Source organism: Tachypleus tridentatus, chromosome 9 (genome assembly GCF_004210375.1).
Source record: "Tachypleus tridentatus isolate NWPU-2018 chromosome 9, ASM421037v1, whole genome shotgun sequence".
NCBI lineage: Eukaryota > Metazoa > Arthropoda > Merostomata > Xiphosura > Limulidae > Tachypleus > Tachypleus tridentatus.
In genome coordinates this window covers 125,075,856-125,093,854 of record NC_134833.1, presented here as the reverse complement: position 1 = coordinate 125,093,854, position 17,999 = coordinate 125,075,856, and the positions used below count along the sequence as shown (strand labels likewise).

Below are 17,999 nucleotides of genomic sequence, written 5' to 3'. Positions count from 1 at the left end.
TAAAATTTTGAATGCAAGTGTACAGGGCCGTGACATACGCACTTTTATCTAATCGTAGCAAAATGGTTAACTTTCTCAATACAGATTCGGTCCCAGGGATCGACCATGTGTTTGTTTATTTTAAATTTCGCGCAAAACTACTCGAGGGCAATCTGCGCTAGCCGTCCCTAATTTAGTAGTGTAAGACTAGAGGGAAGGTAGCTAGTCATCACCACCCACCGTCGACTCTTGGGCTATTCTTTTACCAACGAATAGTAGGATTAACCGTAACATTATAACGCCCCCGCGGCTGAAAGGGCAAGCATGTTTGGTGTGACAGGGATTCAAACCCGCAACCCTCAGATTACGAGTCGAACGCCTTAACCCACCTGGCCATGCCGGGCCTCACCATATGAACATTGTTTATTTGTATATAGTTTTAATACTATACCTTTTAATTCTCCAAGTTCAACTTCATAAAATTAACAAATTTTAGTAAACATTACATATACAAAGAATTAATTTAAGACCCTTTTAGGTGTAAAACTTCTTCGTACAGGGAAAATGACGCAATGAAATTTATATAATGTGCTGTTTCTTTAAATTTTAATAATGATTATTTACTCAGATTTTAGAAAACCAATAAACATCGATAAATATGTCGCATATTGAGAGCATATTGCATCGAAGATGCCGAGTTAAAACCCCCGGAACTCCACTCCTGCATCGGATGCCGGCAGACACATACTCAAACATGGGACGCATTTCTTGCATATCAGACATCCTCCAGTGGGACAGCGGTAAATCTTTGGATTTACAACGCTAAAATCAGTGGTTCGATTCCTTTCGGTAGACACAGCGGATAGCTCGATGTGGCTTTGCAACAAGAAAACGTGCATGCGAAATAGATTTTGTCATTTTCATGCCACGTCCAGTTCTGGTCGCTCAATAACATTCTATCTAGTGGATCATCTGAAATTGTGTATATAACTCAGTAACGTTTTTTCTGTAATAAATTTAGGTCTAACAGAAATGACCAGAGCTGCCTGTGTTTTCAATTTTTTAATGCTGAAACCTGCTGTTGATGTAGGAATGTATCTATTTTCTAAACGCATGCTTTTTTTAAAAAAAAAACCTGGTGGGCCAGGAGCTGTAGTACCACCAGCCTACGCCTTAATCTGGTAATAGGAATTTGTTGTTTAGCGTCATAAGCCTTTAGACATGCTGCTGAGCCACTGTGACGGATGGGAAAAGAATTTCTAGGAGAGAAATATATGGTGGCAAAAAAAGATACGAGTATCTGCCTTTTATGTGGAGAATTCCTGCGGGTCGCTAGTTCAAATTTTTTAACCGAACATGTTTGCCGATTCAGTTGTGGGGACATTATTATGTGACAGTCACTCCCAATTTTCGTTGGTAAAAAAAAAAAAAAGACCAAATACTGGCTATGAGCTTTGTTGACTATCTGCCATATCTCTAACTTATCACTTCTAGCGTAGACAGATCTCGAGTAGCTCTGCGCGAAATGTCCATTTTATTATTATTGTTGTTTCTTACAGTAATGATATTCAACTTAACACGCCTCTGTTGAAGAAATACCCTAAACATATCTTTATCACACACGAAACTAGAGGTACGCCTTTCACATGTAAAACTAATGCCTAGATACGTGATGAGGCTCCAAAATCGTTTAATATCGTTTGTATATGACAAAATTGCATCTTGGCAATAGCGTAGCTTCGTGTGTTAAACGATCCGTCTTAAATTTGTCATATACAAATCACATCACCCTATCCTACATGCTTCTAATAATTTATCTGACATACAAGAACGATTGTTTCCTAGCGTTCATGTCAACAGTCTGATCACACAAATATCTATGGTCGTTGCGTGTGGCGACTTGACCAATATGTCTTGGTAGTGAGTAGTTTGGTTGCATACCCGTTTTGTTATCCAGTTACTTGAGATACGCGACTGTATAACGGGAGGTGTGACTGAACGTCTTTGCTTAGTCAACCCATACCCTGGTTGCGTCGTTTCTGTAAAAAGCTGTTATTTCTTTAAAATATAACACAGATAGGGCAACATCGTGCAATAAACTTTATTTATAAGGAATAGTCATTTGACAAAATATGTGTGTTTTCTTACAAGAAGCCACATCGGGCTAACTGCTGAGTCCACAGAGGGGAATCGAATCCCTGATTTTAACGTTGTAAATCCGTAAACTTACCGCTGTACTAGCGGAAGACTTGACAAAGTAAAAAAAAAAAGCTTTACAGTCGTTAAAATATATTGTTACACAAGCTGATAAATGAGAATGTTCTATGGTGATAAACAAATCTAATATTTCCAGTGTCGACCAATTATGAGATGAAGATTCATATATTTTCTCCTCAAAATTTATCCAAATTTCAGTCCATTAGAAAGCACATTGTTAAAATATTTTCATATTTCAGTAATAAGAATAAATATACCATTAGAAATTCCGTTTAATTTGTTCAAAAAATTAAGAACATTAATCTAAACCCTTCTTGGTATCATTTGATGTAATTTATTTGTTTACTAAAGTCCTGGTACAAGATGCTATTAATCGCTTTCATGATAGATTAGTTCAAGTTTCCATTTCCCTGTTGAAATTGTTGACATTACTAAATTAACCAGAGTATGTGTTGAAACTTTTTTTTTTTTCCAAATTAATGATATCCTGCATTCTCCACTCTTGTGTGATCTTTATGTAGATAGTTTTGAATGTATTACTCTTGATAATGCAATTTAAAAACTAGATTGTTGGATTAGATTTGGATTTGTTGATGACACCTTCTTTATGGTCTGGCATAGTCAGGTGGACTAAGGCGTTCGACTTGTAATCTCAGGATTCCGGGTTTGAATCTCCGTCGCACCAAACATGCTTGCTCTTTCAGCCGTGGGGGCGTTATAACGTGACGGTCAATCCCACTATTCGTTGGCAAAAGAGTAGCCCAAGAGTTGGCAGTGAGTGGTGATGGCTAGCTGCTTTCCATCTAGTCTTACATTAGGGACGGTTAGCGCAGATAGCACTTGTGTAGCTTTGCGCAACATTCAATAAACAAACAAACAAAACCTTCATTTGGCGACTTGGAGATAACGAATTAAAAATATTTACCGACTACCCCCAAACAAACCAGTTTACACATGAAACTGAACAAGATAATTGTTTACCCTTCTCAGACGTACTTGTAAAAATAAATAATAATGGAGCTAATTCTACAACTGTTTACAGAAAACTTTACTCACTCTCTATGCTGCCACATCAAAGATCGTTTTACTCATTTAACCAAACGTTAGCAGCTATTCTTACTTATATAAACAAAGCATATAAATTTGTTCAGATTCAAACCATTTAGAAAATTAATCAAATTATATAAAAGTCCTTGCTAGTAATTGGTTTGTTTTGAATTTTACGCAAAGCTACTCAAGAGCTATCTGTTCCTAATTTAGTAGTGTAAGGAGGCTAGTTATCATCACCCACTGTCAACTTTTGGAATGCTCTTTTACCAACGAATAGTGGGATTGACTGATACATTATAACGCCCCCACAGCTGTTCGTGTGACGGGGATTCGATCCCACGACCCTCAGATTACGAGCCGAGTGCCTAAACAACCTGGCCATGCCGGGGCTGCTAATAATAAAGGTTATACTGTTGATATAATTGAACGTTTGGTACAAATAAACTACAATTCAAATTTAATTAAACAATGCGCTACATTAAACAGTGTTTATGATAATAAATTGTTGTTGTTGTTTTTGAATTTCGCACAAAGCTACTCGAGGGCTATCTGCGCTAGCCGTCCCTAATTTAGCGGTGTAAGACTAGAGGGAAGGCAGCTAGTCATCACCACCCACCGTCATCTCTTGGGCTACTCTTTTACCAACGAATAATGAGATTGGCCGTCACATTATAAAGCCCCCACGGGTGAAAGGGCGAGCATGTTTGGCGCGACGGGGATGCGAACCCGCGACCCTCAGATTACGAGTCGCACGCCTTAACGCGCTTGGCCATGCCGGGCCATTATGATAATAAAAGAAACAGTTATATTAACTTATGTAAATAGTACAACTAATCACGTTTCCAACGTATTTAGATAACAATTTTAAGCCGTTTATTAAAGTCAAAATAATACTTCCTAACACTAAAGATAAAAATGATATTCTACAAAAAAAAAAAAGTACAAACCAAATTACATGTGAATGCAACAAAAACACACTAACCAAACTAAATGTAATTCGAAATACCGCATTAATGATCATAAAGCTCATGTACGTAATAAGTAATATTTTCCGCTGGCCGATCACGTTGTAGAAACATACGACTCAAGGCAGTGACATAAAACAAAAAAGAATTAAATGAACCAAATACAGTAAATGAGTTTAAGAGAACCTATTAAAATTTTGAGTTGTTAGATTTGTTAACAACTATTTGTTAAGTAGAGACGAAAGGTTGGCTGGCTATAGTACTGTATTTGGGGGGGAGGGTATTGATTTCGTTTGTTTTTGTTTTGAATTTTGCGCAAAGCTACTCGAGGGCTATCTGCGCTAGCTGTCCCTAATTTAACAGTGTAAGACTAGAGGGAAGGCAACTAATCATCACCAGCCACCGCCAACTCTTGGGCTACTCTTACCAAAGAATAGGGGGATTGATCATGACATTATAACGCCCCACTACTGATTTTATAAGCAGCATTTATAACGCTTCTGTGAATCACAGCGAACTTGACCATTTTTAAACAAAAACCCGCTGTTCGCTTAGTTTTTCTTTTACTTCTGATAATCACAGTAAGAGCTTCCGAAATATTTTAATATTCGGAAGTAATTTTAATTTTAACCAGTTAAAAAAATGACATTTACCAAGACATACAAACTATTCGTTTGGTCTCATCACATACTGTCACTTTTCTACAGCTTGTTAGAGTTGATACAGTCTTCTACAATTGGTCGGTCTTTCTTTAACATGACGTAAAAATGTGTATACACGCGACTTCTGACGCTTTTACAAACGGAGATAATTTTTAATTATGTTACATACTATTGCCTAGGGCCCGTGGACAGCTTTTACCACTGACTTTTGTGTTCATGGGTTATGAATGTTATAAGACGTCACAATGTGTTAACCACAGGTGGGTTACGACTTGTTTCACGTCTCGTTTCGGATGATTCTCTCACCCCAAATTGATCCTTATTTCTTTTTCTTTTCCAGCGTCATTACGTACAATGTATATTCTTGTCTTAGAAATTCTAAATTCTCAATATAAACATAGCTTTACGATCTTAGTGTTTTAATATTTTGCGTCAAAAAGAAGTGTTACATAAGTTTCCCATAAACTATAGAATATTGGTACATCACACTATCTTTGAACGTCAAACAACATCAAAAACAAACGTCACAGTCACCTGACTTTGCGATTTACGTATTGCAAATTGTTTTAATGTAACAACCAAATTCTCCCCTTTCCCTGTTTACATAAAACTTCATTTTTTTTTTACTTTTTATTTATCAATAAAGAAAGAAATCATATCATGGTTATATTATTTACATCCCTTCACACAATCTAGTTGTCTTCACTAAAAGAAAATGAAACCAAGTAACAAGGTATTGAAATAGTTACTCCGTGAAACAGACAGGAACTGCACAAACTTTTTAAAAAGTTTTCATGCAAGTATTTGACATTGAAAACAATTAATGCTCGTGGATGAGCCCCTATAATAGCAGATTAAAGCTGTATAAAAAAACTAGACTTGCATTAACACATCGAAAAAATGTATCCAGATCAGTTTAAAACCTGATCTAGAATATCGAAACCATCTTCAAGAGATAGTTGGACAAAGTGATGTCTCAGAGTGAACCGAAAACCTAGGTTAGGACATTTAATCAATGTATCAAAAAAACATATGAAGTTGTTTGTTGACTTTCTGAGAAAGTTATAAATGAGCTCTATAAAACTGAAATACAAATACTGTCTACGAAAAAGCGCTTTAAATCTATACAGAAAGACCACGGTATCATGTACAAAGAAGTAAACAGATGCTAGCAGAGCGAACTTCTGTCTTCAATATGACGTACGAAGCCCGTTGTTAATTACGTTCAATGTATACATATTTGTGAAAGACAAGAAAGTTGCAGAAGTTCAAGTAGCTATTAACATAAAGTAGAATAAAATGTTTTACCTGTATGTGTTCGTATCTCCACAATATTCGAACGTGTTTCTTGAGGACGTCATATGATAGGCACCACTTGTAGTTGTTTTGAAGTCAATGTTTGTGGGAGAAGCAAGGCTAAAGGCGACTGGAGATACAGTTTGAAGACTGGGAAAGCTGGAAAATGGGGGATTACGGAGGTCTGTTTTTGAACCTTTGCTGGGGTTATAAGCACCAGTTTTTGACGAACAGACAGTGGAGAAACTAGAATTACTGACAGATTTTTTAAATTCCTGTCTTTGGTGACAAAATGCAGAATAAGTAGTTGTAAAACTACAAGCGTTGTTGGTGACGTGCTGAAACTGAGAAGTAAGTGGTTGTGACGAGGAGCCATTTATTTGATTTGAGTTCATACTTGACAATCCGTTACTCTGTGCAGTAGTTCTAAAATTCACAAAGCTCGCGTTACTAGCACTAAAACTTCGCGCTTGACTAAACGCTTCTTTTTTTTCTGCAGTTGTTAATTGGTCCTTATCAGCACCTAACGTAGTATTGTCAAAACACATACTTGTTGCTTTTTGAGTAAAATTGCTAAACGCAGAAGCCATGCTGTTTTCCTGCAATAAATTTTGAAACTTTTCTTGGTTTTTTCGAACAAACTCTGAAAACAAATCACTGTTGTCTACAGAACATTTTTTTCGCGTTTCCTCAAACAAACCTTTTGCGTTGTAAAATGCGTTTCCAGACGGCATTTCACTGTGCCAGTTGTGGCTGTCTTTGCGAACGCGAGAAAACCATTCTCGAGTTTCTTTCATTAACTGTGCAAGTCTTTCTTGTCTTTCTTTATCGCACAGAGAATCTTTAGATATCCTCCCTGAAGTTTCTCCGTAATTATCGTTCATTGTTTCGATTCCATTTGTGTTCCAGTGATGGTCACTGTGAGACAAGAACCCTACAAGTTTCACCTTTTCAGACTTGGGCGATGGCGGGATGTCATGTCTTGGACTTCTCCGGCCATTAACTGTTATTACAAGTGGCGGGTTCAAACAAGGTTTTTTCCAGTTAACAGGCTTTTCACACTTATCTAGTTTTTCACCTGCGGAGAAACCTATCAATTGCACTTGTATCTCGTCCTTTGTTGGAGTTAAATAAGCATCCATGTTTGTCCCACCTGCATCCTTCTGGGACACGGCGGTGGGTTCCGGAGACATGTGAAGGAAAATATCTGTAACAGATATATACATGCGTGTATAATATGTTTGTTAATTCAGAAGTATTTCCAAGTGGTTTTTTTGTTTTAAAATATCCTATGTAGTACACAATTACACAGCAAAACATGTGTAGTGTCAAGTTCTTATTTTTTTCGAAATACCAATGAAAGTGAAATATGATAGCTAGCTAAAATTGAAATATACATTTATAAAAGTTTGATTACGAATAATTATAACTGGACAAATGAATTTACAATTTTAATCTAAGTAACTTATATCACATGATAAATTATTTCTAAAGTTTTTTATTGTCCAACTATCACTACTTTCTGAGAAGGTAAAATAAACTTATTTTTTCCTCAGTTCACATAAAGAATAGAAAAAAGGAACTCGTCATCTTTAAGTTAGCAAAAGAAACGTCAATACATTGTTTTCCTACAAAAGGAAACAGTTTTGAGCACATTGTTCATTATTTAAGTCTTGTTAAGGAGTATTTTAAACGAGTTACAAGATGTCAGGTAACAAGCACAGTTTAGAGTAACAGCTAGTACTGTGAATCATTTCACGACGGTGTCATCATCACTGGCGTTGATATACACATAAAAGAGTTCCGGATGCAGTGTTAACGAGCCAGAGATTTGGATATCGAAATAGCTCACTTCCAATAGACCCGTTGCACGAGTGAACCAATATAATCTGCAAATTCTACACACTGACTCTATTAAAATGCATGTTTAACATGTTCAAAATATTGAATTTGTTAATGCTCAAATTTGGACCACACTATATCAGGTCGAGGTTAGGTGCTAATTTACCACTAGGCATTTTCTTCCTATAGCAATATTCAGTTGTGGGAACTGTTTATTAGTTCATGTGATAGCTGGCTGTATTGTGTAGGTTGGACTTTCACCGGGAGAACAAGTATTTATTGTTTGTTTTTTAATTTCGCGCAATGCTACACGAGGGCTATCTGCGCTAGCCGTCCCTAATTTAGCAGTGTAAGACGAGAGGGAAGGCAACTAGTCATCACCACCCACCGCCAACTCTTGGGCTACTCCTTTACCAACAAATAGTGGGATTGACCGTAACTTTATAACGCCCCAACGGCTGAAAGGGCGAGCATGTTTAGTGTGACGGATATTCGAACCCGCGACCTTCGGATTACGAGTCGAGTGCCTTAATCGCCTGGCTATGCCGGGCCCAGGTATTTATTGATACTACTGTTCACTTTTCTGATTGGTCAGCTACAGATTAAAGGCAAACCGTAAAGGCAGTTTTCGGTGTGTTTTTTTTTTTTTACGTGCTGCAAAATCTTGTCTTCGTTTTCTGCATTTTCTAGAAACATGTTGATCATGTACGTGTTTTAATTTTTGTGTGAATTTCATTTTTACTTAATTTTGTTTCAATAAAACTTTTTTCCGACGCATTTAATTCAATACAATTTACTTAACTTTGATTCAGTCTACACAACAATAATCTAATTGTCTATACGAGCAAGTAACGTAACTTTTCTTCAAAATAATAAAGTTCAGTACCTGGTACAGTTTTTCTTCTGCATACTGTCTGCAAATCTTAAGATATTGCGAAGACGAGGTGTGTGTGTGTGTGTGTGTGTGTGTGTGTCTGTGAATAAAGATCTTGCCAATAACCTAGTTTTAAATTCGGATGTGAATGTTACTTACAGAACAGTAAGACACATTAGCACCAAATTGCCCCAGTGGATGTGTAGCTGATCAAAAACCTCTGCTTAAAAAAATGACCAAACGAAAAGGCTTAAATGAGCATCAGATTCAATCAGTTGGATAAGCAGAGAAAGAAAGGAATATTATTTATAAATGAACCCAAATTCAAACGGTTTAAAACAATCAACAATAATTTCTGTTCAATGACAGAGAAGAACTCTATCATGGTCAACGTATAGTGCCTACAGTGAAGCGTGCTAGGGAACTGATATAAACGTGTGCTGTATATTATCCAGTTATGTTGGGGGTCTATACAAAACTTGTGTCACCTCGACTACTGACAGCTTCAAACATCTTATCTATCATGTCATTCCCTTAAGAAATGTGTCCTGTCAGGCAGGAATTAATCTTCTACAAAGACAGTGATCTCAAGCGTGTGGCAAATGTAGCGATATGATATCTAGAAGGTAAAAGTGGAAATGGAATACTTGACAGCATATCTCAGGCTACAAGACGTTTCAATAGATATATTGAATATATAGAAACTCAAAAAGTCAAACAGTAACCAAGTAATTTGGCCAAATTGTGTGTAGTAATACTGGACATTTGGAACAATATTTCACATTAATGCATTGTCAAACTGATAACATGGCAATGAGGTTTTTATTTTTTCTGCAATAGTGCATTTTAATAATTATAAAGTGTCCATTTATTTCACATTACTTATTATTTGTGACTCCTCTATGTATATCACTCGTATGTTTCAGTAATTATTTCCAATACTGCAAGTGTGTAAACACTCAGCATAACATATGTTAACTTAATATCTAAAGGGCAGAAAGTGTAACAACATTCTCACTTTTGATGATTTATCAAAATTTATGCAAGGTTAAAAAATAAACGAAATAAATAAACGTTGCGCGTACAAAAATAAGCAAAAGTAAAACTAGAGTACAAATTATAATGGAAGTAAAATATCCTAATAAAGAGAAGTGTGAATAAAAGTAGAATCTACATATCAGTGGAGATACGCCTTCTATCTAAAATAACCTCAGTTCACAAGCTTAGCATACGACATAAAATTAGAACTTAAAAATTATAAAAATATGTTGGTGCCCAAGCCCACAACCTACACTTAAAACTACCATTCAGCCCCCCAGCGACTCAGCGGTATGTCTGCGGACTTACAACGCTAAAAACCAGGTTTCGATACCCGTGGTGGGCAGAGCACAAATAGCCCATTGTGTAGCTTTGTGCTCAATTCAAAACAAAAAACAAAACTACCATTCAACCAATAAAAACTCAAACAACTGTCTGACTAAATGTTGTACAATTGATACTCATTTGTACGAACGTTCTTGAATAACCAAGATTTGGCAGCTAAGCAACAGGGACCAGTGATCAAAAATGTCTTTACGTACCAGACTGATTTTTTCTTTGTTTGAAGTTAAGCACATAGCTACACAATGAGCTATGTGTGTTTTTCTACTCACAGGTATCGAAACCCAGTTGCTAGTATTGCAAGTCCGCAGACATACCCGCTGTGCCAAAGGTGTGAAATTTTGGAGAAATTATCCTGCAATCATTAGTATGGTGAACGTAAGGATCAAAACTATTACAAAACGCATAGATAGTCTTTACCTACAGTTTGCAAACCATCAGAAATCTGAAACCACTTGAAAATTAGTTCTGCTAAAGCTCAAACATAAACAACTTTTATGGTGATCGAAATGTTCAGTTTCTATTGGAACTTAAATTTCTTGGATGTTTGTGCTCTTAATTTTTTGAATTTCAGTCTAACTCTAAAATGATATTTTGTTTAAATTAATGGAAGTTTAAAAAAAACTGAAAATATGGGCTCTCTGAAAAGATGCACATCGAGATAAAGAGAAACATGTTAGAAGTAATGTTTGTCCAGATTAAGATAAACACATTAAAGGTTGTGTGTGACAAGATTAAGAGAAGCTCGTTTGTTATAATGGTTTGTCCATGTCGACCTCTCTTCTTTCATCACTGCGTGTCCAGGACTTGCCTCGCCCTCTGCCGCTTTCAAGTCTTAACTCTTCCCAATAATTCACAATCGGCCTCTAAGAATATTAATCCATACGATCTATTAATCACCAGTACCTCGATTTGGGCAAAGGAAGATTGCTTAATCTTTAAACACCTCTGATGATTAATTAATTCTTTTGAAATTTTTATCATCAAAATAATTACCAGACAGAATAAAATAAGGCTTAATACAAAACGATAAAACTCTATAACACGAGCGCGTTTAAATGATGAACCTATGTTATTCAGAGACAAACATGATGAAGAACAAAGGTCCACCTTTTAAAAGCGCTCCAGTTATAGGTTTTTATCATTTTGTGTTAAGCCTTCTTGAACCTACGTGTTTTTCTGGCATCATGAAAGAACTTTAAAAGTAATGTGTGTCGAGAGTAGGAGCATTTTTCTAGTTTCATTTAACCAATCGACACACATACTGAATTCATAAGAAACGCCATGTCACACATTTGGATAAACAAAAGTAACCGAAAAAAATCCGAACTGACAACATATGTATAACAATAAACATCAGAAAACAATAAAAAGTACGTTAGTTTTGTTTTACAACAGTTTGTGTTTTACTGAGTAAGTAGCGGACACGTCACAAATCTTGTGTATAAACAAATTAATTGTATAAAAACGTGGTAACTACTTAAATATTATTACAGTGGTATAATACATTTCAGAGTTTCTTGTAGATTTTTCCTATTAATACCACACATATTAGTACAACGAAAATAAAGAGAACCGACAGAAACCAGCTGTGACCTGTATTAATTTAAAACAAGCAATTGCTTAAGAGTTTCTCAATATTTATGAAACTACAGCAAGCTTTTTACTTCGGTGTCAGTTACAAGTTATTAACTGTGTGCTCAATAGTTGTGTTTATACAGATTTCAGTTTCACGAATGTTGGTTTAATGATGTCTGTTGTGTATGGTAAAACGTTAATACTCTTGAAAATGAATTGTGTGTTGGCATTTGACTAGAGTATTTCACATTGGTTCTACTATGGCAAATAATAACGCTAGATAAGATACATAATCAAGGATATTTATGAAATGATTTAAAGATGTTCCTTCCACTATCTCTCATAATCTTATCCTAAATAAGATCATCAAATAACAATATTAAGTCGATTAATAAAACGTTTTTTTAAAAAAAGCAAACAGGTCGTTTCCAAGTATGATTAGGCTAAAGAGGTAATTAATAGCTATGACTTCATACTGTCATACTTTTACACGATATGTTATCAAAATTCCATCGTACAAAATACGAGATATTACATCGCTGTAAACGTAAACCTATCTATAAAAACACAAAAATTTACTAAACGTTCCTAAGATACATGAAACATTTCACTTTATTGGTGTTTGGCGGTGACTGATCCTATGAGGTCAAATCTCTTCAAGGGTGAGAGCTGATTACAAGTAAACTGTTGTCAACGTTACCGAAGTGCTGTCGACTAGAAGTTACAGAATTATGTAGAATGTTTGTTTGCTATTGAGCACAAAGTTACCAAAATGTGCTAACTGTGCTCTGCTGGCCGCAGATATCCAAAGCAGCTTTTAAGCGTTATAAGCCTTCAGACTTTCCACTGAGCCACTCGGAGGGCTACTGTGTAGATATACTTAAGTGTTTCTTGGATAATCGGGAGAGGGGGTGAGACGGACCCTTCTGAAATGTCGTTGCATCCCCAAAACTAATGCTGTCCATTAATCTAATTTTAGATGTGGCTATCGTTATATATCTCACTGACCACCCTACTCCCCATTTATGAAAAGCTGGAGTCGGGGCCGCTAGCTAAATTCATAAATGGGATCATGTCGAATTGGAAAGCACGAACAAGCATTATTCTGATTCATCCTTGATGACGAGAAATCCATTTGAAATAAAAATGTATCTCAGAACGGCTGGTATGGGTATTAACACTTTTGTTGATAAGCAGAGACCAACGTTTCGACCTTCCTAGGTCATCTTTAGGTTAACAAAGAGATTAACTGATACACTCCGCCTGAATCTACTCAAAATTTTGTCTAGTTAACAAATAAGGGCGTGAGTAAGTTTTAACTTCTGTCCTAATATATTTGTAACATTGTTACCGCGAAAAATATCTAAACAAAAACTCATTTTATTTTATTACGTTTCACAATGATTAATTACCGATAAATGGATGTAAGAACATTAGCTCATTAACCTTATTTTATGCTTAAAAACAAATGGTTTTAAATTTGAATATATCCAAATAAGTATCCTTAAAATACCCATACTGTCTAGTTAAGAAGTGACACCAAACTATGTTCGTGACCCACCTGATATCCTACAGTATAAAAACGTGTTAAAAAAATGCCCACCTTTTAATGTGTCGCTGATCCAGCCGAGCGTGTTATCCTAACAATCCCTTAACAATACTCACTAGCTGAAATGATTAATATCGAAATCTAAAGCAGTAGTCCACAGATAGATGACCAATACTTGAACAGAAAAAACGTGCGCCACACCAACCGTTTTCCGACCATATACAGCTAGCCGCGTGTCAGCAACCTCGTGCATTCTCGCTGAAGTTGAGAATTATACGAGAATAAAATCAGCTGCGCAAAAGTCCTTGGAAAACGAGGGCCGGAACTTTAGTGAGGTTCAAACTTTTTGTTTTTTTAATATCATCACGGGATTTCACGAGTACAGTAAGGCCACAAGTCAAAACACCTCCCAGTCAGTGTACGTATATCAATTTCACATCCACGTGATACGACCCTTTGGGACCCCTTGTGCACCTGTTTTCATTTTGAACTTCTATCTTGTCAAGTACGAATAAGTTGAGCGGCAAAGAAAGAAGTAGTAACGTCACCAAGGTCCTAATTGTCATCCAACCAGACTCAGTGTCTTCTCTTATCCTGGTGACACAGGATGCTACTAGTCAGTTTTATAGTAAATAAATATGTACTCTTGTATATCGATACAAATCGAGCACTGTATGTGTCAAGCACCTATATATCTTATTCTTTCTTTTAACTCGTCTTAGCAACAACAGCATAAAAATAAATGAAGTGCTGCTAATTAGACGTTTATAAATGCTTTATGAAAACAGTGGAAATTTGTAATTTATTCATGGCAAGTTTTGTGAGACAACTTAAGATATATAGACCAAAACCAACACAGTATAATTGAAATTCAAAAACACGCCTTTTCTACCATCCCTTACTGTCGTCCTTAAGTCACAAATTATAATGTCTGTGGCCACAGCACCTAAATGCGTTGGTGATATTCCACCTATCTGGTAAAATCCAAACGTTGATGAAAAACTTGTCAGCAACAAGGGAGAATCATTTAAGGGTTAAGAGTTGGGTGCTTGACTCCATAACGTCTCAACTCCAGCTGCCATTCGCTGTTGCAGGAAGGCAGTAATATTTAATTCTTAGAAGTAGCTTTAAAGCAGAATTACACCAACTTCAGATAGCTGAGCTAGTCTCCACTCAACCGATGTATGCTTGAATGGTAATGGTCTCGTATTTTGGTTAACATCAATTAAAAGGATTGGGGTAGATTGGGCGTTTTCTTTTGGGTAATTTTTTTATTGCGTTGGTGTTATTTTATTTTAAAGATACTTTTAATTATCAAGGGTTATTTTCTTCCCACAACTGACTGCAGACAGTGAAAGGCAGTTAAAGTTAAGATGTTGTGGATTTAAGCACAACTCTTAAGTGATTCTCCTTCGTCGCTGGCCAGTTTTTTTCGACAAGCGTTTATATTTTGCCTGATAGTTGAAATATCACCCAAAACATTTGGGTGATATTGCTGCAGGAATTATCTTTTATGACTTAAGGACGACAATAACGAATGATAACCGAAGCGCGATTTTGAATTTTAATCGTACTGTAATACTTTTGATTTATATTAAATTTATTATTGTTTTGTAATGTCAATTTTAACCGCCTATGAACAACTAAGTATTGCAAAGTATTATATTCATTAATCTATATGTGGAAAGAGCGAGTTAATTTTGCTTGTTTTTTAATTTAGCGCAAAGCTACACGAGGGCTATCTTCGCTGGCCGTCCCTAATTTAGCAGTGTAAGACTAGAGGGAAAGCAACTAATCATCACCACCCACCGCTAACTCTTGGGCTACTCTTTTACTAACGAGTAGTAGGACTTGTGATGACGATAAACCCACTTGAAGTAAATGTATTCTCAAGGCGGCTGGTATGGGTATTAAAACTTTTAATTAAAAGAAAGTACAGAAAAACAACGTTTCGACCATCTTCAGGAATAGTGGGATTGACCATCACATAGATAACGACCCCTCAGCTGAAAGGGCGAGCACCTTTGGTGCGATGTGGATTTGAATCCACGACCCTCAGATTACGAGTCGAGCGCTCTAACCACCTGGTTATGCCGGGCACTACCTAATTTTATATGACCGATAATGCGATTTGAATGTCATCTTATATAGCACCCACTGTCCCAAAGTGCAAAACGGGTTTATATTCTGGTTTTTGCCACGCAGAGGCAGCTTTTATAACTGGTTTCATTCTGAGATAGGAGGAAAAATGTCCCCAATATCACTTAGCAATACCTAATCCGTATAAGTTATAAAGGGCTTCGCCGAACTTTTAAGCTGAGTAGAGAAATCTCAGCCTGCTAGGCAGGTAGGTATTCATCAGGTTGAGTTTCGTTCACATGCTTGGATTTGTTTTGAGACGACGTTTCGATCTGCTAGTGCAGCTCCTCAGATGACCCGAGTTAATACACCAAAATACAGTTTCTGAGCAAATAAGTAGATACAGTCAGCCAGTTTTCATGATTGAATACAGCATTTCAACCAATAAAGTGTCCATTAGAGTGGCGTAGAAGTAAACCACGTTAGGGTTCATACTCCCTTTCCCCTATTAACAATTGTATCTGATCTAGTCTCTTAAGGTTTCAAATTTTGTACATTATGACTTCCAAAATCATTAAAGCGTTCATTTTCTCTGCCCGAAGTTAACTCTCCGATCCATGTCCACATCAAATAAAAAATCATTAAAATTCCATTGCTTCCACCGAAACTTAATTTCAGCAACGAACAACCAAATTTAAGACCCTGGTTATAACATTTGATAGGGCCAGATCCGATTGTAGAACTTGTTCAGATGGTTTATTTAAAACACAACATTAGCCACGAATAATGACTGGATAACGAAGACAAAACAGTGACAGACAGAGATAGAAAGAGGCTTATCACGAAATGGAAGGAGATAAGAAGTAAGTATTTTTTAGATGGGAAAATGAGGTACAAAAATAAGTAAAAGGTGCATTTGTTCTCTTAGCTCTTATACGTGATTTAAAATAATGCAAAACGTAAATCGTGTTTAAGACATCAAACGTTATCACAACTATCAATGTTTTGAAGTGGATAGGCTGTTAAACCTTCACGTGACTGTGTATCATACACGATGCACCTTATATTCGGTTAGGTTGTGTTTCTTGACATCAGTAATGTCACCACGATTTTTAATGATAATTTCCTCTTTGATGACCTTTGCGCGAAATTAAAAACAAACAAACAATTAATCAAACTACAGAACAACGCACGAACTACAAATGTTTCCTACATTTTCAGATGATAACCACGGAAAGTGTAATTAACATGCAGAGTTTAAAGTGTTGCTACAACAGATTCAGGCGATTAAAAATGTGAAAGCTTGCTTTATAGCTTATTCAACAACACAGTGAAGCGCAGATTCGCGCTAGTTTTTGTTAAAGTGAATAGTCTTTTGTTATAGAAGGACTAATTGTCATAAAATGCAGATTTAAAACACAAGATTTTCACATTTGTAGGTCTCTTGGCGAAGTCATACGGATGTATTAACTTGTTTGTGTTAAAGCACAAAACTACACAATGTACTGTCTCCACTGTGCCCTTTGAAACTAGCAAAACTCAATTTTTAGCGTTATAATAAAAGCGGAAGTTTACCACTGAGCTACAGGAGAGTCCACAGAGTTCCTATTTACTAATTCTTAATTACAGGATACAGGGTTAACAATGTAAGACATGTTGATAAAAACAACAACAGATTATTACCACAAGATCTAATAAATGAAACAGGTAAACTTTAAGGATAATAAACAACCAGGGTCGAGCGAGTTATCTTTGAAATCGACGAAAGTAATGAATCGTTAAAATGTTTGTTTTACATTGTTTAAGTATTGTTACTTCTAAGTAAACTTATGAATTTAGTTGTAAAGATTTTGTGTGTGTGTGTGTCTGAAGAGACAAAGGAATTGTTTCAATATAGAATTTCAAATCTAGTTTCCGTTAATGCATTGCTGTTAATTCTGGTAGGTTTTTTTAATATCTGTGATGTAATTAACACCGAAAACAGTCCTTATTGTGTTTGCCACTAATAAGCATTTAAAATATTCATTACGGTGAAAGTATGAATAAGATAATTTTGTGGATATTAGTTAAATAGCCCCGTTTATGCGCATTATATAACTTTAGTTAGCTTGTTGCTCCACCTCTTGGCACAAATATTTATCTGAAGGAAGAAGATTAATTTTCTCTCGAAATTCTCGATTAAAGAGAGTAAGTGTTAATTCACTTGTTAATAACGGAAAAGGAAATCACATTTTAATCGTCTTGCAGACAAATAACATTAACAAACGTAATGCTACAGAGAGCATATGGTCAGACTGTGGGTGGCTAGTATTATTTGAAAGAAAAGTTGGAAAAATGTGTTGGCAGACTGTAAGAGAAGCTGAGGTGATCTGTTCACGGTCTTTCACTACCAACAGCTTTGAGAGTAAATATATAATCGTTTATAGCCAGTAAATACGCTAGAGACGAATGAAAGAACAATAAATATTATTGTTCGTCAGTATGTAATAGAGTAAGACAAGTACATTATAAAACCTTTGTTAGTCTAC

The 17,999-nt window shown here is 36.0% G+C and overlaps 1 protein-coding gene across 13 annotated transcripts in view; it reads right to left on the bottom strand.

The window, feature by feature from the left end:
- LOC143226282 (FYVE, RhoGEF and PH domain-containing protein 1-like) overlaps positions 1-17,999 on the bottom strand; it is a 92,242-nt gene that overhangs the window by 40,692 nt on the left and 33,551 nt on the right. For 10 of the 13 annotated variants that reach the window (XM_076457041.1, XM_076457043.1, XM_076457044.1 and 7 more), the window contains one exon: positions 6,182-7,376. The exons of 2 other annotated variants lie outside the window; for them this stretch is intronic. In XM_076457041.1, coding sequence (XP_076313156.1) covers positions 6,182-7,376 — 1,195 coding nt within the window. Of the gene's footprint in view, positions 1-6,181; positions 7,377-13,446; positions 14,012-17,999 lie in introns of those variants that run through there. One more of the 13 variants, XM_076457051.1, reaches the window with a different exon arrangement.